The sequence below is a fragment of the Engystomops pustulosus genome, chromosome 2 (genome assembly GCF_040894005.1).
Source record: "Engystomops pustulosus chromosome 2, aEngPut4.maternal, whole genome shotgun sequence".
Taxonomy (NCBI): domain Eukaryota; kingdom Metazoa; phylum Chordata; class Amphibia; order Anura; family Leptodactylidae; genus Engystomops; species Engystomops pustulosus.
This window is the reverse complement of record NC_092412.1, coordinates 170,730,045-170,754,465: the sequence shown is the minus strand read 5'-3', so window position 1 is coordinate 170,754,465 and position 24,421 is coordinate 170,730,045. Positions and strand designations below refer to the sequence as shown.

The 24,421-nt window shown below is 43.8% G+C and overlaps 1 protein-coding gene across 9 annotated transcripts in view; it reads left to right on the top strand.

The window, feature by feature from the left end:
* DCAF6 (DDB1 and CUL4 associated factor 6) overlaps positions 1–21,281 on the top strand; it is a 737,604-nt gene extending 716,323 nt beyond the window's left edge. For all 9 annotated transcript variants that reach the window (XM_072137281.1, XM_072137275.1, XM_072137278.1 and 6 more), the window contains one exon: positions 20,506–21,281. In XM_072137281.1, coding sequence (XP_071993382.1) covers positions 20,506–20,564 — 59 coding nt within the window. In that variant the 3' untranslated portion in view covers positions 20,565–21,281. The remainder of the gene's footprint in view (positions 1–20,505) is intronic.
* Positions 21,282–24,421: the final 3,140 nt, after the last annotated feature.

Genomic DNA, 24,421 nt, shown 5'->3' with positions numbered 1-24,421 from the left:
CCTCGACTTACACATGGCATTATATGGCTGAAGTACCTGGTCCGTCAAATCCACCCCTCCGTTGTACCTATTGTAATCCAGAATAAAGTCTGGCTTAGGTGCTTCTGCACTGGTACCTTGTAAAGGGGCAGGCGTGGTGGTGTGCCCATGTATCGTTGTTAGTACAAGGACGTCTCTCTTATCCTTGTACCTAACACACAATCCTGAGTCGTTGCTTAGTGCTCGGCTCTCCAGCCTCCTGAGCTTTTCCCCTAGCAGCGACTTCGGGAGACCTCTCTGATTTTTCCCAACATTGCTGCATGCCACAGTTTGTCTGGAAGCGAGGCACTTGAACAGGGCAATGCTGGTATAAAAATTATCCAGGTGGTAGCCCTGGTCCAATAGTGGGTGCACCAAATCCCAAACTATCTTTCCAGCAATTCCCAGGAAGGGGGCACTATTCTAGAGTCCTTCCTTTCATATACCCTGAACCTAAAAGTGTACCCTGATGCACTCTCACACAGCTTATACATCTTCACACCATACCTTGCCCTCTTATTGGGCAGGTACTGGCGGAACTGAAGTCTCCCTTTGAAATGTACCAGAGACTCATCTACTGATATGTTTCCTCACTGGAGTATACACCTCCATAAATCGGGCACTTAGATAGTCTAATATGGGCCAGACCTTATACAACCTATCATAACTGGGGTCATCTCTGAGTGGGCACTGTGCATTGGCAGAAAAATGCAAAAACCTGTGGATGGCTTCAAAACGCATCCTATTCATCACCATGTGGAACTTTGGGGTGTGGTACAGTATGTCTGTGCTCCAATAATCCCTGATATCTGCCTTTTTGACCAGTCCCATAAGAAGTACTATGCCCCAATACTTCTCCCTCTCTGCTGCACTAACGGGTCCACCTGTGGGGTTGAGCATAAAAAGAAGTGGCATTTTGGAAAATATATTGTGCAGTGTAGAGATTGGTCTGGGATACCATCAGACCAATTAGGTCCTCACTAAAAAAAGAACTTTAAAAAGTCCACTGGTCTGAGCCCTGCTGTGTTTCTCTGTATCCCAGGACTGGCCATAAAATCAGGGACCTGAGCGGTATAGTTACTGGGGGTCACCCATGTGGGGTCAGAAGTCCTGGGCACTCCAGCAGAAGCCCCAGGCACTCCAGCAGAAGCCCCAGGCACTTCAGAACTACTACGAAAGCGCCTTCTTGGGGGTTCCTCAGAGTCGCTTTGGGAGGATGAGGTGGACAAATAAAACGGACACTCGTCCCCACTAGCTGACTCCGTATCGGAGGCCATATAATAATATATCCTCAAGTCAGTGTATGACTGCTGGGACATGATGGGGTGGATAGTACACAGAACACCTACTCCTCTGCAAAACAACATCTTCTCATCCACAGAACTTCTACTCCTCCACAGAACGCCTCCTCCTTCACAGAACCACTACTCCTCCACAGAACCACTACTCCTCCACAGAACCACTACTCCTCCACAGAACCACTATTCCTCTACAGAACCACTACGCCTCCACAGAATGCCTTCTCCTCCACAGAATGCCTTCTCCTCCACAGAACCACTACTCCTCCACAAAACGCCTAACCCTCCACAAAACCCCTACAGCACCTCCACAGAACTACTACTCCACACAATTTGCACTTAAAAGTGCGGTTTGGGGGGAAAAGGATGATAGGGGGATAGTACAGGTAAGTGGGATCATATCGGAAGGGAGATGAATGATGGGTGTAGTGGATTGATGCACAATCTACAGGACAGATCATAAGACACTCTTCTCTCCAACTTCCAAACACAGAATGGCAGCATTTGAGAGCATGAAGAGACTTGGATCTGCCCCCCACAGTCAGTGATCGCTGTAATTAGCCAGTCTGTGCAGATGTGCCAATCGCAGCGATCAACATCGCAGGACCAATCAGATCGGTCTTGTGATGTCAGAGGGGGATGACCTCTCGCAATCCCGGCATGTCATGCCAGTCTGTCATCCCGTCTCGCAATGGGATGACATCATTTCTGCATGTCGCGCCACCACCAGATATATCCGTAGCTGAGCACTAACTCACTGCGCTCAGCGGCAGATATATCCACCACGGAGCGTCAAGGGGTTAAGAGTTTGCGGTATTGACCATATAAAGAATAACATCAGAGTTGGTCCTGTCTCTCAAAGATTGGCACAATGTAAGTCTAAGTGGATTTGAATGCAGGGTGCGCTTAATCCCCGTGGACTCAACGAGTCCCTCAGTTTCGCTCCTTTCCTCTGATCCTACCCAGGCAGTTGGGCTTTTAACTTGTTCATTTTCATATACATCACATACATAAAGGTTGATATGCATTAGCGTAAAACAAAACATTACAATAATAACTTTTAACCCTTTCACAACCTGTTATGTAATAGCAAGTCACGGGTCCGCTGCGGGTGCATTTCATTAAAGTGAGGCTAATTGTGTGTGGACATTTCATTAGCAAGGGGACCTTTTGCTGTGGACATTTCATTGTGGGGGAGGTTACTAAACATTTCCTTAGTGAGGGGAGGCTTCCGGACCTTTCATAAATGAGGTGCGTCTGCCACTAGACATTTTATAGTAGTAGTGACGGCATTTCCCACCCTAGGCTTATACTTGAGTCAATATGTTTTCCAGGGTTTTTTTTGTGGTAAAACTTGGTGCTTCAGCTTATCCTTATGTACAGTATGTATATATTTTTTTTTACTCATAGAGAAAAGGCCAAAAACAAGGGGACATTAAAGGTGTGGGTGAAGGGGTTTTATAGTCTCCCCTTTTTTGTAGCCCCCTTTTTATAAAGACTGACAACAGAAAAAGGAGCACTATCAGGAGGGGGCTACATAAAAGGTGGAATTTTAGACCGGGGGTTCCTGGAGGATAGACTATTGGTGGATAGACTAGAAAAGGGTTTTTTATTTAAGACAGCTGAAATGGGCCACCTACCATCCTCTGTTCATGAGGCTAAAATTATTCTAATTCCAAAATAGTATAGTTTAGATCTTTCATTTTATTGCCTGATATCTCTTATAAAAAGTGATACAAAAATCCTTGCTAAGATCAATGATCTGGTCCTGGAGGACCAATGTGGCTTCATGGCAGGTTAAGAGACCACCTCTTTCGAGCTCTGGCGAACATCCAGGTTTGGTGTCCAGGGGGATGCCACTCCATACTGTCTTTAGACACTGTTAAAAAGTTTGACAGTGTGGACTGGCGCTCCCTATGGAGAATCCTGGAGGAATATAATTCGGGGGATTTGGTAAAAATACTTTATGCTGGATCAAGGGACAGAGTTGTCCTGTCTCTTCACTTCTCTTTGCCGTCACAATTAAACACTTGACAGTTATATCAGAAGCAGTGGGTTTTGGAGTGTTGGGGACAAAATCGCATTGTATGCAGATGTTTTGTTACTATTCTTGGGAGACACTCCAAAGGGATTGCCTATTGTGATAAAATAAGTGTTGTAATTTGGAGAGTTCTCTAGGAAAAATAACTGGTCTAAGTCATACATTGAGGCACATTTACTTACCCGGTCCAGTTGCGTCGTCCGACGCCAATTCGGGTCTGCCGGGATTTACGAAGGTCCGTACGTCCAATATCCAATAGGTGTGGCTGCTGTGCCGAGTTCACCTTCTTCGTCCTAGTGCATGTAAGTGCTGATCTTGCGACACAAATAATTTTTTAAATTACGCAGTTTTTCCGAATCCGTCGGGTTGACCGACGGCCAAGCCCCCTCGATTTCTGTCGCGTGAAAGCCGGCGCCGGTGCGACAAAATCCAATCAAGTGCTCCAAAATCCTGGGGCAATTCGGCGCAAATCGGAAATATTCGGGAAACCCGACGAAAGTGCGGCGTTCGGACCCTTAGTAAATGAGCCCCATTATGTTGTTGATCCCTGCCATACAAATAGGGTATGCTGAGCTTTGTATAGTAGAGAAGGATATGTTTTAGATATTTAGGGATAGTACTCACAGATGAACTATCGAATCATGTGAATCATAATATAAAGCCATTAATAAAGAAGATACAGACTAAAATACAGGTTTGGAATGGCATGCCTTTATCCAGAGAATTTAAAGTTAGGGCTGTGGAAGATGATTCTCTTACCACAATTGTTATACATTTTAAGCAATGCACTTTGCCGGATAAATAAAAATATCTTGAGAAAATTGAGCAATTGGTGAATGAATCAATCTAGAACCGGAAAAGAGTTGGTATAAAACAAGAGGTTTTTGTTTATCGAAGTAAAATGGACTTTAAATTTATTTTTAAGCAACACAGTGTGCATGGATAGTTAGATCGAAGCGGGTTGGACTTAATTATAAATGGGTCTAATAAATTGCTGGGAGTTATATTTTTTCAATAGCAGGGCTAGGAGGAGACATTTTGGTGCTCCAGGCAGACATGCAAATGCCCAAAATGCCTCCCCTCCCCATTAAAACAATAAGAAAGGACAACTGGTATGGAAACATCTACAATAAGGCCTCCCTCATAAAATTAAAAAATATGTCCCTCCAGTAAACTACCTGCAATGCTTATGCCCAAAAGAATGTAGCAAACACATAAATATATTCCAGCAATGAATATACCAAACACATAGATACCAATAACATGTAAATATTTACCATCAATGAATAAACAGCACATCATAATATCCTGCACTTATAAATATATACCAGCATTACATGTACTACACACAGTGATATATACCAGCATTACATGTACTACACACTTCAATATATATCAGCATTACATGTCCTTCACATCTGGACTGCATTTGGGCACAGACAACACTTATTGTTAGGCTGCCACTGTTTCATTCTATGTCTGTGTTGGTCCAGTCCATCACTCTCCTCTTCCTGTAGTCTCCTCCTTGTTGCCATTCCTTCTCCATCAAGTAGACAGTGAAAACTTTTCCAGCCGTGACTTATCACTGCAGAATTTGCCACCCAGGTTATTGCGACCTCTGTAGAACATCTCCACACTCCGTCCCTACAAAAAAAATCACAGTTAATATAATTTTACCCTAGATAACAACTAAGTGCCCCCTGCAAAAACAGATAATACACTGCTACCAATCAATATACTATAATGTATACTACCCTATAATTTCCCCCTCATTAATCCAAAAGCCCCAGCACACTTCCCCAGTATATAGGTAGCCCATGCCTTCAGTATATAGCCACCCAATATATATCCAGCCAGCCCCATAGTATATAGCCAGCCAGTGACCTGCCCCTCAGTATATAGCTAGTCAGTCCCCCAGTAGCATATAGCCAGCATGCCCCCCACGGTAATATATAGCCATCCTGCACCCCTGTAGTATATAGCCAGCCTCCCCCCTTGTAGTATATAGCCAGCCTGCACCCCTGGTATTATATAGCCAGCTGCCCCCTGTAGTAGGCAGCCTGCGCCCTGTAGTATATAGCCAGCCTGCCTCACCTGTAGTATATAGCCAGCCTGCCCCCTGTTGTATACAGAAAGCCTGTCCCATTATATAGCCAGCCTCCTCCCCTATATTATATAGCCAGCCTGCCCACTCTTAAGTATATAGCCAGCCGCCCCCCTTAGGAAAATGCCAATCTGCCCATGTCTTTTTCTCCAAGATTGGAGTGGGTTTTTTCTTGAACGCTGAAAGAATGGCGCTGGCTGGTCCCATAAAAATGATTTATTTCATTGAACGTAAAATAAAGTAAAATAATTAAAATAGAACAACGCGTTTCGCGCTTGGGCTAAGCGCTTCTTATTATGTAGCGTTTGCACCGTCCTTCCTATGTATTGCAAATGGCATGTTTCCCACTCAATTAAATAAATGACATATTTGGTGTTACAAGTCATTTTGTTTTTTATATGGAACATTTCATTTGTGGTGTTAGATTTAAAGGACACCTGTCATCAGGTCTGTGTTCTTTGTCCTGTCACTACTACGTGTTGGAGCAGCTCACAAGGATCCCATCCCAGCCTTTATCTAGTTATTTCATACATTATTCATTGTAAAATCATCTATTTTTTATCATGTAAATGAGGCTGGTCACATGGTCAGAGGCAGTGAGGTCACCCCTGTTACCCCTCCCCTCTCCTCCCCCTGCTCATGTCTGTGTGTAATGTATAGTAAAGCATTGCTAGTGTGTGTGCTGCATCTGCTGACATGCTGCATCCTCCTAATATACAGGTGAGAGATACAGACATCAGCTACACATGAATCTGACATGTTCTGCTATAACATGGCTGCCTGGAGCTGCTGTATCTCTCCTAAACACACACACATGCACGCACAGGCTGCAGGGGGTGTGGCCACACCAGGAAGCACATCATTATACAGCCTCACATCATTATATATATATCACTCATGAATAAGGTGGACAGCTTGAATATGCTAATGCTTCATTGGACATTTCACTGGTCTTTTGCATACAGCTTTAGGACCTCATTGCTTAGGTTTACAGGCATGTAGAGGGACAATGAAGGGATAGAGGCAATGCTCTCTAATGGCAGTTTATGAAAATATATTTAGTTTAGGGGGGTTCTCTTTAAATGATGTTCCAACCTTGATGTTTTTGCAACACAAACATCTGGTTTTGTGGCATTTTGAAACGTTGTTATCTTTGTTATCTGTACCATTTGGTTTATGTTGTCTAAGTACACTTGGGGCCAGGATATTTCTAATTGTAGTGGCTCTCCTATAGATAATTCTTGGACGGTTAGGGAGATGATCTTTGAGATGCATGTCTTTTCTGAGAATAGACCAATGTTTCTGCATAATGTTCCTGATCGCATGATGTTGTGTACTGTATCTAGTGATGAAATTCGTTTCCTGTCGGCTGTTCTTCCTTGCGTCTTTTATAGATTTTTCTTTTGGTTGGACACATTCAATTTGGCTTAACATTTTAGTCTTCTTGTATGCTCCTTTTAATATTTCTTCAGGGTTTCCTTGAATTTTTCTCTTAGAGTTTGTGATAGACATCAGTACTTGTGCAGTTTTTACGTATCCTCTTGTACTGCGAGAAAGGGATGTTTCTAATCCATTTCTTGTGGTGTGAACTGGTAGAGTAGAGATAATAATGTGTGTGTCAACCTTTTTGAAGTGTGTTCTGGTGTTGAAACACTGTCCTTCATGGTGAATTTCCAAGTCTAAAAATGTGATTTCAGTGGGACTTTTCTCTAGGGTGAAGGATATTCCCCTGGAGTTGTTATTTAAGTGCTTATGAAACTGTTCTGCTTCTTCTATGGGTCCTGACCACAGAAGGAATAGGTCATCAATAAAGCGCCTATAAATCACTATGTGTTTAAGGAATGGATTGTGTTCTTTTTTCAAGATGTGGTGGTCTTCAAAGGCCCCCATAAACAGGTTGGCAAAGGTTGGTGCTACTCGTGTCCCCATTGCCGTACCCAGTTTTTGGTGGTAGAGCTTAGAGTCATATGTGAAGTAGTTATTGCTTAAGACTATATGTAGGCATTCTAGAATGAATAATCTTTTCTCTCTTGTTATGGTGGTATCCCTTTCAAGGTATGTGTTAACACAGTCCATCCCTTTTTGATGTTCAATATTTGAGTATAACGAATTTACGTCAAGGGTTAAAAAGATCCATTCTTTGTTCCATTTGAGGCTATGTAATTCTCTGATCAACTGATCAGAATCTTTTAAATAGCTCGGGAGCTGAACAACATACTTTTGTAATAGGAGGTCAGGGTAATGGGAGATGTTACTTGTCATGGATCCAATCCCTGATATTATTGGCCTCCCAGGCGGTTCTTTTGCATCTTTGGGGATCTTAGGGAGGAAATAAAAATACGCTGTTGATGGGAACGGAATGTATAAGAAATTTTTCTCTTCTTTATTAATTAGGTTATTCTTCTGTGCGTCATCTAGAAACTTTTTTATGTTTTTCTGGATGTCTGAGGTTGGGTCTTTTTTCACTGTTGTGTAATATGTTTTATCTTCTAATAGTCTTACTGCTTCTTTATTGTACGCCTCGTAGGTCATAATCACTATACTTCCCCCCTTATCAGCCCCACGTATCACTATCTCCTTGTTTCCTTTCAATTTCTTTAGACCTTTCTGTTCGCTTACTGTTAGATTATGTAGTCCATCTTTTCCTGATTTCTTTTTGAGTTTATTGAAATCTTCCAAAACTAACTGATAGAACATTTTTATATTGTGGCTCTGTTCTTTCAGTGGGTAAAATCTCGATTTGTTTTTTACGAGACTTACAGCTTTTTCTTGTTCCGGTTTTTCTGCGGTTTCTGCTTCATTCTGTATTGTTTTTTCTTTCTCTTTTTTTTATAAAATGCTTTTTAATTGTTAATTTGCGTATATATTGATTTAGGTCAAGAAATAACTCAAAATTATTTGAATCGGCGCTTGGCCAAAATGACAACCCTTTCTCTAATAGAGATCTTTCGTTTGTGTCTAGGATGTAATCTGTCAGGTTAAATATTTTCACTGTAGTGCTATTTTTGGAATCGTCAACAGGTTTATTAATGTTTAATTGTTTTTTTCTTTTTTTTGCCCCCCCCCCCATGTTCCTCGTTGGAATTTTTTCTTTTACTTGATTTTATTGGTTGAAAAAAGGTGTGGATTGGTTTAGTTTGTGTTTGTGATGGAGTTTTCTCTAAAAAATGCTGCTCTTGTTTTGTCTGATCTATGTGGGAGTCGGGTTGAGTTTCAACAACTAGATCTGTTGGTATATCAAATTCCCCAAAATTAGGGGTTACTTATTTGCTTGGTGTGAATGTTTCATGTGTGGTTATGAAAGACCAATTTGCCTCATCCGTTGGGGGTATTTGTGAATTATTTGGATCTTTTAGGGTACTGTGTATTCCTGATAGCCGTCGGATTTGTGTCATGGTGTCTCTGATTTTCTGCGGAGTTTGAGGGGTTCCGGTGTTAGTTGTATATTTTCTTATCTCTTCCCTTAATGTTTTTACTGTTGCTGAAAATTCACGGATTTTTTCTTTATGGGATTCAGTGTCCCTAGTCTTTTGTCCCTTGTCTATTTGTGGTGTCTCTTTTCTAATTTCTATTCTTTGGTCGTTCACTGTTTTAGGTTTTTTTGAAATTGTGGGTATTTCTATACTTGAATTTTTCGATGTTGTTTTCCCATTGGTAATGTATGGTTGCTGTTTTTGATTATTTTTCTCCCTTTGTTTGTTTGTTATAGGGTTAATTTTGGAGTTGAAGAACATAGTGGGTCTGTTTCCCACTATGATCTCTTTTGAGCTTATAAACTTTTTTGAGTATCATCTCATACTCCATTTTTTGTAATCGGCTATTTATATTCAAAATATTTTTATTAGATTTTTTTTTTTTCCGATTATAACAACATAGAAAACATATACAATTATACAAAGGAAAGTATTCAGCATGTAATAAGGAAGAGACAAAACCCTGAGTCCGGGGTCGCGCAGGACCACACAGTATATAGACATTGGAGACATATCCTATTTCGGACTCGCAGGTCCGTTCTGAGATATTTGTGGATAGTATATTTGTAAATATGAGGTCAAGCTTGACTCCCGACCTAAAGATTAACAAGAGTTATTGAGGCATTGAAACATGCGGAATATGAAACATTTTTCATTACTAAAGCCATAACGGGGAAATAACATTGTTGTCTAAGTTGTGGGTAGCAGCGGAGGAAGCCATATGTAAAATTGTCATATGGCCCTAGTTATTATGCTGCTTTCTAATGATATTAACCCCCATGGCCTTGATACGCCAACAAATATGTAAGAACTATAAACACACAGTAAAACAACTTTAGGAAAAAGAAAAGGAAAAAAGAAGAGGGAAGAGGAAAGGAAAAAAGAAAGGATAAAGGAGAGGTTTGGGAGAAGGAGAAAAAGAGTGGAGAGAAGGAGGGGGGCAGGGACACACATCCAGGACTGGGGGTTGACTCAGACAAATACCTAGGCGACATAGATTACGGAATGGCCCAGTCATTAGATGAATAAATTATTATACTCCGGGGTATCTTTGAAAAGGAACCACGGCTGCCATAGTTCCACGAACTTCCCTGTTGTCTGGTTAACTTCTGCGGTGAGTTCCTCCATACGGCATATGTGACTCATCTCCCGCACCCAATCAACAAATGGTGGGGTAAGGGGAGACCTCCAATAGCGTGGAATAACCGAACGGGCCGCAGTCAGAAAAAAGCGCAGAAGCCCCTTTTTTTGGGACCGGAAAGTTCCCGGAAGAATGGACAACAGACCTATCTTAGGAGTTAAAGTGACCGTGCGTTTAGTGATCGCAGTGTAGGTGCTAGATACTCTCTCCCAAAAAGGCTTAATTTTATCACACTCCCACCACACGTGAAGCATGGATCCACCATCATTCCCGCAGCGCCAGCAGACATCTGGAACACTAGGATAGTACCTATGCAGCATCTCAGGTACACGATACCATCGGGTGAGTATTTTGTAGTTTTTTTCTTGTGCAGCACAAGCAATAGAGAGTTTATGTGTGAAGGTGTACATCTTTTCCGTATCTTGGGGAGTAAGCTCTGTATCCAGCTACCGTTCCCACCTGCCGACATACCCCGGGTCGCCTGTGAATCTCTCCGACTGTAATAGGGAATAAATTTGTGAGATAGCGTGGGGCTGGGGAGACTGTGAGCTGAGGAAATCCTCAAAAGGCGTCTTGCTCGAGTCGAATGCACCCCGTTCGCTGTCGACAAACGATCGCAGTTGAGTGTACTCGAACCAGGACAACTGAACACCCGGACATTTGAGCTGCAATGCCTCGAACGTCGGAAGGGAGCCGTTCTCAACTATGCTACCCATACGGGGATCATCTGCATAGCGCCAAAGTAAGAAGGAGTCCCTATCCTTTCCCGGGGCGAACGCGGGGTTGTGGAGAAGTGGTGTGAGGGGACCACGATTACGAGACAAAAGGCCCTTGCGTATAATTTTGTGCCAGGCTTCAATTGCTACACGGGAATACCTTGCATGTTTTGCTAGGGATTGAAGTGCATGTTTACCTATCCAGGGAAGGTATCCCAGGGGAACTGAAGAGAATTTCTGTTCTAAAGCGACCCACTGCTTTGTCTTGGAATGAAATTGCCAATCCACTAGGCGTTGAAGAGTAACAGCCCAATGGTATATTTGTAGATCCGGGAGGCCTGCCCCCCCAGCCGATTTAGGCCTAGTAAGTACCCGCCACCCTATCCTTGGTCTGCTGGTTCCCCATACAAACCGAGTCATAGCTGATCTCAACTTCTTAAAAAAGGAAGAAGGGGGTGCTATTGGGGCGCCCTGGAAGAGATACAAAAACCTAGGAAGAATATCCATTTTGAGTGCATTTATCCTTCCAAACCAGGATAGCCTCTTTTTATCATAACTATTAAGATCTCCCAGGGTGCGCTCCAATAGGGGGGCATAGTTAAGATTATATATCTCATCATAGGAAGGGGAGATCTGTATTCCCAAATATGTAATATGGTCGGTACGCCATCGGAATGGGAAGCTATCAGCCACATGTTGTGCTTCATCTGGCGGCAGAGAAATATTTAATGCTTCTGATTTAGTGTAGTTTATCTTGAAGCTACTCAAGTGACCGTACCTTTCAAACTCATGGAGAAGGGCCGGGAGAGTGATTCGTGGCTGTGAGACGTATAATAATAGATCATCGGCGTATAGGGCCGCCTTGTACTGCGCGTCCCCTATGCATGCGCCATGGATGTTCGGGTTCTTCCTTATTGCTACCGCCAGATGTTCCATCACGATGGCGTATAACAAGGGGGATAATGGGCATCCCTGTCTAGTGCCATTGTTAATTAACAAAGGATCCGAAAGAGATCCATTAACCCGAACTCTGGCTGATGGACTAGTATAAAGAGCGGCTACCTTGCCCACAAATCCCGGTCCTAGGCCCATTTGCTTTAGTGCCTCGTTCATGAACCCCCAGTGGACCCTATCAAATGCCTTCTCAGCATCGATAGACAAGAGGCATAATGGGGTTTTAGATGTTTTGGCCCAAGAGATCAGCAAGGCTGTTTTATTGAGACTATCCCGTGCTTCACACCCAGGCACAAAGCCGACTTGGTCGTTATGTATTACTGATGGCAGAAGTGGGCCTAGTCTGTTGGCCAGGATCTTGGAGTATAATTTGATGTCCACATTTATCAAAGAGATGGGCCTGTAGCTACTAGGGGCCGTAGGGTCTTTGCCCGGCTTTGGTAATACACTTATATGAGCCTCCAATGACTGAGGGGCAAAGGGGGTGCCAGTAGATATAGAGTTAAACACCCTGGTGAGAAAGGGGGTGAGGGATTCTCTCATGAGTTTGTAAAAGGCAGGCGTGAACCCATCTGGCCCAGGACTCTTGCCTGAAGGGGTTTCCCTGATAGCATGATGCACCTCCCCCTCCTCTATAGGTTGCTCCAATGATTCAGTAGACTCACTAGTGATCACCGGTAGCGCGGTATCTGAAATATAATCCTGCATGCGGTCTAGAAGGGCCTCCTCTCCCATATCTGCAAACTGTGGCCGGATGTTGTATAACTCATCATAATAGCTACGAAAGGTCTCTACAATCTCCCTTGGGTTATATGTGAGCCCCCCATTAGAGGTCTTTATTTTAGGCATAAATGTTGCTGCGCTGCGCGGATGCAGGAGCCTCGCCAGTGGCCGCCCACATTTGTCGGCATATTCATACAAATAGCGGGAAAATTGAGTCCTATGATGAAGGTGGGCCTGGTCAAGGAGGCCCCTCAATGTCTCCCTCTTCCCTGTAAGTTGCGCCAGGAGGTCATGAGCCAGGGAGGATTTATGGCGGGATTCCAACTCACTGATCTCCTGTGCTAGGGACGTAGTTTTTGCAGCCTTTTCCCTCTTCAAACGGGTGCCATGCCTAATGAATACACCACGAAATTCCCCTTTAAGGGTTTCCCACACCAAGGGAAGAGGTATTGAGTCATCCGAATGTGTTGCTAGAAAATTATCCATAGAGGACTTTAGTTCGGCAACACATAGAGGATCCTTTAGCAAATTATCATTAAGTCGCCAGTTCCAAGAACGGCGCATTGAATTAGGCAGTGACACCGTGAAGAAGATGGGAGCGTGGTCGGAGAGAACTATGTTGCCTATTGTCGCAGTGGGCTGCCATTCCAGCGCTCTGTGGCTAACTAGAAATGCATCAATTCTACTATATGAACCATGAGCAGAGGAGTAAAAAGAGTAGTTTCTGTCTACAGGGTGTAGGATACGCCACACATCTATGAGACGTAGAGCGTGAAGGTCGCGTTTCAAGGAGTGCATATGCCTAGCAGAGACATTACTACGCCCCGACGAAGTATCTAAGATGGGATCCATTGGGAAATTAAAGTCTCCCCCTGTAATGAGTGTGCCCTCAGCGAATTCTGACAGACAACACAGGATAGATCGACAGGCAGGTATGGCCTGGGCGTTTGGCAGATACCAGTTGGCCACTGTGAAAGTCGTATTTTGAATGCCCAATTTAATAAAGACGTACCTCCCGTTGGGGTCTATTCTAGTGTCCACGACTGTGTGCTGAAGAGACCTATGAAGGCCAATTGATACGCCTTTAGAGCGAGCGTCTGGATTGGCACTGTGATACCAGCTCGTGAAATACCGGTCGCGCATGGTGGGAATGTGCCCCACTTTAAAGTGGGTCTCTTGAAGGAAGAGCATCTGCACCCGTTGCTTATGCATCCCGTATAAGATTTGCGATCTTTTCTGCGGGACATTGAACCCCCTAACATTGAGGGACCCCACCTTTAATGTAGCCATGCAGTGTTTTTCTACTACCAAGGTATTGGGTCACAAAGGATCACTTGCTACAGAGACAGGAGGATAGAAGGGAGGGAAAGAAAAAAAAAAAAAGGGGGGGGTAAAGTTTGCAAGAAGAGGGAGGGAAAGGGATGAAATAAAGGAGACAGAGACACAGAGATAAACAGAAGGTAGGGGGAGGGGAAAAGTATAAATCTGCACCTAAGTACAGAGAAATCGGGGTAGCAGTAATTTACGTCACGATCAGACCAGCTGCTCGTAACACCCCTAAGGGAGGGTGAGTTTCCACGGAAGGTGCTCCCGGGGCCCAGAAGCCACCAGCCCGTATATCTTGGAAGAACACAGGAAGGAGATAAGTGAGGAAGAAATAATCGTCCCCCCCTCTCCCCCCTTCTTAGTTAGTCATCACCCAAAAATAACCAGGTATCTAAACATCAGTTATTATATATGCAAATCATAAAGACATTTAAAGAGAATAAACACCATCAAATACAAAGGCAGAAATAGAACCTCTCGAGAAGGTATCATCAAAGACAGTCCAATACCCGAAACCCGCCATGGAAGTAAGGAACAGTAGATAAATCAGCCATTAACAACACTGTGAAACAACTTACAACGTCCATTGCTGAAGCAGGATGGGTCATCTGGATGTAGGGGCCAAGAGGCCAGAAGAAAGTAACTCCAACTCTCACCAGAAGAAGCCTCATCTTGGAGGTTGCGGGTCTGGGCCCGCTTGACGATTATCCCGGTGGTCCATGGATCTCCTACGTTGTCTTCACCGTGGGTTCCTCTGGGGTCTCGGGGGTGGTGCCCCCAAGGTTTCAACCGGCCAATCTGAAATGTTGACGGGAGGGAGACCCAAGGCCTCAGTAAAAGCCGGCATATCGCTAGGATGGCGAAGAACATGCAGCTGGCCATTATGACGGACTTGTAGGCGAAAGGGGAATCCCCAAGAATATTGAAGTGCTTTCTGTCGGAGAGAGTCCAACACAGGGCGCAATGCTTTGCGCTTCATCAAGGTTAGCCCTATCCAGATCAGGGAGAAACTGCACCACCGAACCTTTAAAGCATATTTCCCCTTGTTCCCTGGCACAGTTGGTATCGATGGACCCTGCAGATTATGTCCCGTGGTCTATTCGGGTCAGGGGATTTAGGGCCAAGGGACCTGTGTGCACAATCAAGCTCTAATGGTGTATCTGTCGGAACGCCCAGGACCACATTAAAGAGCTCTTGCAAGCTTGAATGTATAGCAGAGGGTTCAATGGATTCGGGGAGACCCCTGATCCTAATATTATTCCTCCGGCCACGATTTTCCAGGTCATCAAGGTGGTCAGATAACGCCTGAAGCTGGGAGGATTGAGAAGCCAGCTGTGCCGAGTGAGCAGCCAGCCTTTCTTCAACATTACATTGGGAAGTGTCTGTTGTGGACACTCTTTCTTCAATATGATGTACTTCGTCTCTGAGGGTAGATATTTCAGATCTGTAGGATTGTTCAAGCCTGGAGACATAGGACTCCATGTCCTCTCTAGTAGGTATGGTGCGGATGTGTGCTCGCAGGGCTCTAATGTCAGCCAACACTTCCATATCCAATGATATTCTCTGAGGATACATATGATGTTGGGACGCTTGATCAATTACAGGAATGCCACACTGTACTGGGGTAGTTGAAATGGAGCCTGCAGCATGCGTTGAGGAAGGGCACGAAGCTGGAGAGGGCAAGGACACCTCATAGTTGGCTTGTTGTCCTGACCACGCAGGAGCCAGCGGGTTCAGTCCCTGAGGTGACATGGGCCACATAGTCGGGGGCACCCCATCCACAGGGGGAGAGAGCGAATCCTGTGAGGATCCCCAGTGGGGTGATAAAGCCAGTGATTGGCATGGTGAGGGTAGCTGCCCAACTGCCCGTGGGGAGCACAGTGCTGCGGATGATGTGGCTATCTGCACTGTGTCCCTGGGAGACCTGTCAGAGGTTGCAGCCTCTGTAATAGCCAGGGCTGAGTCTCTTACCCGGCTGCTTGTTTGAGTCTCTCCAGCTCCTCGTGGTGCAGGGGATCGTGCGCCAGCACTCCCGGTCCCATCTTGAGGCGCGCGACTGTCGCGCTCTTCTGCGCTCCGCGGCGCCATCTTGGCTGTGCCACGTGGAGATCCTGAAGCGGCAGGTGTAGCGGGCGTTAGCGGCCGTGTTCCCCGACCCGGGTTAGGTGAGTCCAGGATGGAGCGTTCCGGTTGCGGGGCCTCTGGAGCTCCTGGCCGCGCAGTGGTCCCTGCCTCCGATGTGGCCAGATCAATTAGGTCCACCGCCATTGCCGGGGCGCCGGCAGCAGCTGCAGTGGAGGAGCGGCCCGTCATGTAGGTCGCGATGTGACGAGTCGCTGGCCGGGATAGCGGGGTAGAAGCAGCCCTGGCACCTCTCCTCCTCTTAGCACCCATGCAGGAGGTAAGATTTGGGGTGATGTGGGTGGTTTTATGCCGGTTTCTCTGGGCCTAGCGCGGGAGCTCTCAGGAGACACAGCCTCACGCTTCCATGGCCAAACCACGCCCCCGTAATCGGCTATTTATATTTGAATTAATCCTATCGAATTGTAATGTATCGCGATATGCATCTAGTTTAACTAGCAACTGGTCAATTTGTTTGGTATAGTTATGACATAAATTAATCCTTTTGTCCCTGATGGTGTGCATCATACTTGCTGAGAACTTGTTTAATAGTAAGTCTCATGCTGCTGAATATTCTGCATCCTCGGGGAATGTAGAGGTAAAGTTTGGACGTAAGCCAACACAAATGAAACATTCCATATAAAAAACAAAATGACTTGTAACCCCAAATATGTCATTTATTTAATTGAGTGGGAAATATGCCATTTGCAATACGTAGGAAGGACGATGCAAACGCTACGTAATCGTTTAAATAAACATAGGGAGAACATAAAGAAAAAAATTTTTATTGCACAGCGTCTCGAAGCACTGCTCCATCCACCATCCTAAAATAAAATGCCCCATTTCCATCAAACCGATAGATCACGTACCTGCCACCATATCCAACAGGTTCCCGACACTCTGCCGGAGGGAACTATATTGGATATACAAATTGAATACACTAACACCAAATGGCCTAAATGAGATCAATGAAACCATCCTGTGAGAAAGATCTAGTTCACCCGCCGCAAACATTAAGGAGTCTGTTTTCAGAGTCACTATAGAAACCATGGTTTGACCTCCTGAGGCACCTGTAGATGTAGTCTAGATACCACACAGACACATAGGAATAAGAGTCTTTACACAGCAAGGTGTATATATATATATATATATATATATATATATATATATATATATAAAATACCTCAATTTTTTAATGATACTTTTGTAATATGTGTATATAACATTTTTATGTCCTTGATGCATTTTATGGTTATTTGTTTATATATTGTCATGTAAAAACTCACATACGCCGTAAGTTAAGAAAAAAAGGGAGATGGTTCTTCACTTCCGACTCCGATCACCAAGATCATCTATTTATGAACCAGAGGAAGCGCTTAGCCCAAGCGCGAAACGCGTTGTTCTATTTTAATTATTTTACTTTATTTTACGTTCAATGAAATAAATCATTTTTACGGGACCAGTCAGCGCCATTCTTTCAGCGTTCAAGAAAAAACCCACTCCAATCTTGGAGAAAAAGATATTTGTTTGGAACTGCCTATCCACGTCAAGGGGGAGTAAGCAGGACCACGAACGCGGCAATGGATATAAAGGTCCATCTAAGGAAGCATCATTTGGGAGTTGTGCCCTAGATGCACAACCCCATAAGGTTAGTAGCTTGAAGTATCAAATTTTGACCATTTATCACAAAGGTAATACAACACAGGAGCGCCCCTCTGTCTCTTCTATCCCCCATTTCTTTTAATCTGCCCATGTAGTATATAGCCAGCTTCCTCCCTGTAGTATATAGCCAGCCTGCCCCCCCATAGTATATAGCCAGTCTGCACCCCATTAGTATATAGCCAGTGTGCCCCCCAGAAGTATACAGCCATCTGCCCCCCGAGTATAAAGCCAGCCTGCCACTTCCTGTAGTACATAGCCTGCCCCCCATGTTGTATACAGCCAGCCAGCCCCCCTGTAGTATATAGGCTGCCTGCCCTCCCCCGTGGTATACAGCCTTCCAGCCCCCCTGTATTATATAGCCAAAAAAATAATAAAATAATACTACCTATTCCCGCATTGCCGGCATCCTCTCACTCTAGGACCCAGGCACCCAGCTGAGCAATTACATCAGCGGCAGCTGTGCGTCTGGGTCCTAAAGGGCGCTGGCTGCGCACAGCAACCAGTGATATGTATATCTTAGATACACATATCCCTGGTTGCTACGGGGACTGGGATGGCGCCCCAGGATGGGAGGTGAGGGTAGTGCCCTAGGCGATCGCCTTCCCCCGCCTGCCCCGTATCCTGGCCCTGCTTTGTCCCATAAAGGACATCGGAGCTAGATGTAAATGGGGCCATCCTTTCCACCTGATAGTCTGTTGCTCTGCCAGGGTATACTTCCTGAGAAGACCGGAAGACTTACCAGGGTGGTCTTTTCTTGGTGGTCTTTTTTTGCGACTTCTTATGAAGTTTTCAGTCCTACCATTTTTAGTACTGTACAACCTTTTGATCACTTTTGATTGATTTTTTTATATTTTTCAAAATGGCAAAAAAGGTGCCATTTTTGGCTTTCGGCGCTATTTTCCATTACAGGGTTGAATGCAGTGAAAAATGGTTATTAAATTTTGACAGAACTGGCATTTTTAGATGAGGTGATACTTAATGGGGCAGATTTACTTACCTGACCCATTAGCGATCCAGCGGCGCGTTCTCTGCGGTGGATTCGGGTCCGGCCGGGATTCACTAAGGCAGTTCCTCCACCGTCCACCAGATGTCGCTGCTGCGCTGAAGTCCGTCAAGGCCTGCTGGAATGCCCTGAAATTCACCGGCCTATACCTGGTGAAGGTAAGTGCAATTTTCGCAACACATTTTTTTAAATGCAACGGTTTTTCTGAATCCGTCGGGTTTTCGTTCGGCCAGGCCCCCCGATTTCCGTCGCGTGCATGCCACAATCCGATCGCATGCGCCAAAATCCCGGGGCAATACAGGGAAAATCAGCGGAAATCGTAAATATTCGGGTAACACGTCGGGAAAGTGTATGGCAGTATTTGGGGATTTTCCTCCTCATTCATTACAATGTGCAAGCCAATTCGTAGCACACAAATTAAGTATAAAGTCAGCTCACCGTTCTTCGCATGTATGCTGTAGATCCCTCTTGGACTGGAGGCAGGTAACTCTATAAAAAGGAAGGAGCTTGATCCAGCAACAGGAACAAATACCAGTCAATTTAAAAGCTATGCTTCATGCTTCATTGAAATCACATTGGGACAGAATTACTTACCCAGTCCATTCGCGATCCAGCGGTACGTTCTCTGCGGTGAATTCGGGTCCGGCCGGGATTCATTAAGGCAGTTCCTCCGATGCGCTGAAGAGCATCGGAACGCACTCAAGTTCACCGGCCTATTCCTAGTGAAGGTAAGTGCAAGCTCCGCGACACTTTTCTTTTTTTAAATGCTTTTTTTAAATGGTTTTTCCGAATCCGTCGTGTTTTCGTTAGGCCACGCCCCCCAATTTCCGATGCGTGTGCCAAAATCCCGGGGCAATTCAGGGGAAATCGGCACAAATTGGAAATATTCGGGTAACACGTCGGGAAAGCGCGAATCGAGCCCTTAGTAAATGACCCCCATTGTGTGCTTAATCTTGGCTTCTATCAAATGTAAAAACACACCTCTAATCAAGCCCCTTTCTTTTCAAGATGGGGTCAGAGTGCACATTAAAGAGCACAAAAACAACTTTTTTGATCTTGAACCAAATGACTGCAATGAAACAAAGAGTGAAAAATTTAAAGGGGTCTGAATACTTTTCGTACCCACTGTACAAGCTGATACTTCTTATATGTCTTATACATCTTATACTAAATTGTGATCATATGTAAGCTATATGTAACCTTATGAATATCGTGGTTAACTGCCACAACAGCGAACAGACAATGGCTACTGTAGTTAGGTGGTTAGATTAATAAGTGTATTTTATGAACATTTCAATATATATCAATTAATAATTGAGCAAGTTGTGGAAAAGTGGCAAAAATGAATTTAGTTTAAATGCAGATCTAATTTTTTATTACGCTCAATTGTATCACAAAGAAAATGTATTGGGGGAGATTTATTAGAAATGTCTGAGAGCAAAACTGTTCTATTTGCGGGTCCATGTGCAGCCCAAAGGCATATTCTCCAGCAGGTCATGTGCGGCCCAAAAGGTAAGGTGGCATGAGAAGGAGCCTGAAGGACCGCCAGTAAAAAGGGGAGAGGGGAAGAAAGGGAAAGGAATGCAGGAGCAAATCGTACTGGCAACCTATCACGGTGCCACCTTGAAGGAAAAATATACTTATAAATAACTGTTACAGGGCCGGTAGTAGATGCCCTAGATGTCAAATCAATAAAGTTGATTTACTGGTTTTGGGAGCAAGTTAACTTTAGGGGATGTGAAGTGTGTGGTGTTGCTTTGTCTTTATTTGTGTATCTTTATTTATTTGGATGGACTATTTTTTCTGTACTATAACAATTATTTTGTGTAGTTTTGTTTTATCTTTCTTCTGTTGCCCAAAAAATGTGCAATAGTCACTATGAGTTTCTCTTGTAAATGTACTGACTTTCTATTTCTCACTTCCAGGTAGAGCAGAGCAAAGAGCAGAAGGAATTGTTCAAGAACATCCAAATGAAGATGAGTGATGCTGTTCATGCTAGATATCCATAATATATGAAATCTTTTCTTATTTAAAAAAAACTGTATTATTTTGGTTGAATGTTTTCTTGAAAAGTCCCAAATATTCACAATTTATCTGTTTAAATTTATTGCACTTACAATTAAGGCTGAGAAAAAATATATATTTTTATGTTTCTTTGGAAGCATTTTCACTAATACAGTGGAAACAGTGTATTAATTTAACCATGTGAGATGTGTATACAATTGTACACGTTTAATATCATCCCCAGTAGTTTTAGTCTTGTAATATTTACGGTATACACCCTTTTTGTGTTGACGTAAAATAGAAAACCTATTAAAATAAAGAAATAAGTCACTACTTATATACTATATACTACTAATATAATGGTTGCAGTTAATTTTATCACCTGCCATATTCTCTTGCATACAGAATGTTTATTTTTATCATTCTATTTAGAATTTAAAATCTTTTGTTTTCAGTTCTGTGACTTTTTTTTTTCTGTATTGAAACGAGTGGAGTACTCTTAAAGAGATGCAGTTTGTGTCAAGAATATAAATTGTTTAACTTTTACTGCTGGCATGATCTGATGCCTTGTATCAACTTGTTGTTATTTAAAGGGGAGAATTATTTACAAGGAGAATGGTGCAATGCACTATGGCCCCATTCAAAGGATTTAGTACCATGGGAAATGCATGTATGATTAAAAAAAATACACATTTGCAATTTATATCTGTGGTTTTATATTTTTTAAACTGTTTTGTAAACATTTCCTAGAATACTTTTGTTTCAAAAAATTAATTAGTTAACGTTCCTCTTAAACCAACTCAGGTTACTGCACTCCCAAACTCTGTATAATGGCATCATTTCTCTCCACCCTTCCAGAACTCAATACACCCTTTAAATATTATCCTTACTCCATTAGTCCCACTAGGGTATAATTGGTTGCTATAAAGACTTTCAAAATGATAACAAAAAAAAAAAAAAAAAAAGAGTTAAATCTGATGGAAATTTAATTTCAAAATACTTTCGGTAAGCTAAAAGCACAATTTCTTGTTCCCTACTCACCTTTTTTTTCACTTTCACTATCATGATCAGTCTTTGTTGCTTACACATGTATTTTTTATGTTTTTGCCTCATTTTTTCTTACACTTTAATACTGTGCACTTGGAAAGGAAACTATTCATAGTTTGCAACCCATTTATAACTAATATGCAACAGCATGAAGCCAAGTGCACCAAGAAAAATAGTGGCAACTGTGTCACATCCTGAAAACTGACCTGATAAATTAAGACCATGCAACACTATTAACACTATTAACCCATTAATGTTTTTGTTTCTCCCTTTTTTACACCCCACCTTCAATGTAAATAGATGTGTAATGAGTAGAGATGAGCGAACATACTCGTCCGAGCTTGATGCTCGATCGAGCATTAGCGTACTCGTAACTGCTCGTTGCTCGGACGAGTATTTCGCCCGCTCGAGAAAATGGCAGCTCCCGCCGTTTTGCTTTTTGGCGGCCAGAAACAGAGCCAATCACAAGCCAGGAGACTCTGCACTCCACCCAGCATGACGTGGTACCCTTACACGTCGATAGCAGTGGTTGGCTGGCCAGATCAGGTGACCCTGGGATAGACTAGCCGCTGCCCGCGCTGCTCGGATCATTCTCTGTCTGGATGCCGCTAGGGAGAGAGCTGCTGCTGGTCAGGGAAAGCGTTAGGGTGTTCTATTTGCTTACTGTTAGGCAGGAGTGATTCTACAACAGCCCTTCTTAGGGCTACAATAACGTTATCCTTTTTTTTTTTATTTGCTTGTGGCTGGGCTTGCTGGCACTAGTAGTGCAGCTAGTACCATATTGTGAGGAATTAGCAGGGGGACTTGCTACCGTTGTGTTTAGCTCTTAGTGACACACATATCCACCTCAAACACCAAAGTGGGAAAATTTATTAGGGGTTTGATTTCAATTAGGCACAGTCTGCCAGTTTCTTTTTATTTTACGTTTATTTTTTTAATAACTCAGTGTCATCTCATCTTGCATAGTAGTGTGCTTTAATACTTGGCTAGAAAATAGCCATAGGAGAATCCAAACGGCTTACTTACGCCTACAGTAGCGTTATATATATTTGATTTCTGGTTGATCTGCTGGTGGCTGTAGTTGTTGCAGTGCATCTACTAGCAAATTGTGAGCAATTTGGAGTGAGACTTGCGACCACTGTGTTTTGCGCTTAGTGACGCACATATCCATCGCAAAGACCGAAGTGGGAAAATTTATTAGGGCCCGGGGTTGGATTTCAATTAGGCACAGTCTGCCATTTCCTTTTTTATTTTACGTTTATTTTTTTCATAACTCAGCGTCATCTCATCTGGCATAGTAGTGTGCTTTAATACTTGGCTAGAAAATAGCCATAGGAGAATCCAAACGGCTTACTTACGCCTACAGTAGCGTTATATATATTTGATTTCTGGTTGATCTGCTGGTGGCTGTAGTTGTTGCAGTGCATCTACTAGCAAATTGTGAGCAATTTGGAGTGAGACTTGCGACCACTGTGTTTTGCGCTTAGTGACGCACATATCCATCGCAAAGACCGAAGTGGGAAAATTTATTAGGGCCCGGGGTTGGATTTCAATTAGGCACAGTCTGCCATTTCCTTTTTTATTTTACGTTTATTTTTTTCATAACTCAGCGTCATCTCATCTGGCATAGTAGTGTGCTTTAATACTTGGCTAGAAAATAGCCATAGGAGAATCCAAACGGCTTACTTACGCCTACAGTAGCGTTATATATATTTGATTTCTGGTTGATCTGCTGGTGGCTGTAGTTGTTGCAGTGCATCTACTAGCAAATTGTGAGCAATTTGGAGTGAGACTTGCGACCACTGTGTTTTGCGCTTAGTGACGCACATATCCATCGCAAAGACCGAAGTGGGAAAATTTATTAGGGCCCGGGGTTGGATTTCAATTAGGCACAGTCTGCCATTTCCTTTTTTATTTTACGTTTATTTTTTTCATAACTCAGCGTCATCTCATCTGGCATAGCAGTGTGCTTTCATACTTGGCTAGAAAATAGCCATAGCAATAGGATAGCATCGTTTGGTTTTAAAAACTAAAAAACACACAAAAAAAAAAAAAAACACAAAAAAAAGGTAAAAAAAAAATTAAAGTTATAACTCTCATTTTCAAAATGTTTAACCCGAGGGCTAGGGGTAGAGGACGAGGGCGGGGACGTGGGCGTCCAACTACTGCAGGGGTCAGAGGCCGTGGTCCTTGGCGGGGTGAGACACCACCTGCTGATGAGGGAGCAGGGGAACGCCGCAGAGCTACACTCCCTAGGTTCATGTCTGAAGTTACTGGGACTCGTGGTAGAGCACTGTTGAGGCCAGAACAGTGCGAACAGGTGATGTCGTGGATTGCCGACAATGCTTCGAGCAATTTGTCCACCAGTCAGTCTTCCACGCAGTCCACCCATGTCACCGAAATCGGCACTCCTCCAGCTCCTGCACCTCAGCCTCCTCCCCCCCAGTCTGCCCCCTCCCAGCAAAATTTGCCATTTGAACCGGCATACTCTGAGGAACTGTTTTCTGGACCCTTCCCACAGTCACAAACCACTTGTCCGGTTGCTGATGAGCAATTTTCCGATGCCCAGGTTTTCCACCAGTCGCAGTCTGTGGGTGATGATGACCTTGTTGACGTAGTGGAAGAAGTGTGTAAAGAGGTGTCCGACGATGAGGAGACACGGTTGTCAGACAGTGGGGAAGTTGTTGTCAGGGCAGGAAGTCCGAGGGGGGAGCAGACTGAGGGATCGGAGGATGATGAGGTGACAGACCCAAGCTGGGTTGAGAGGCCGGGTGAACACAGTGCTTCTGA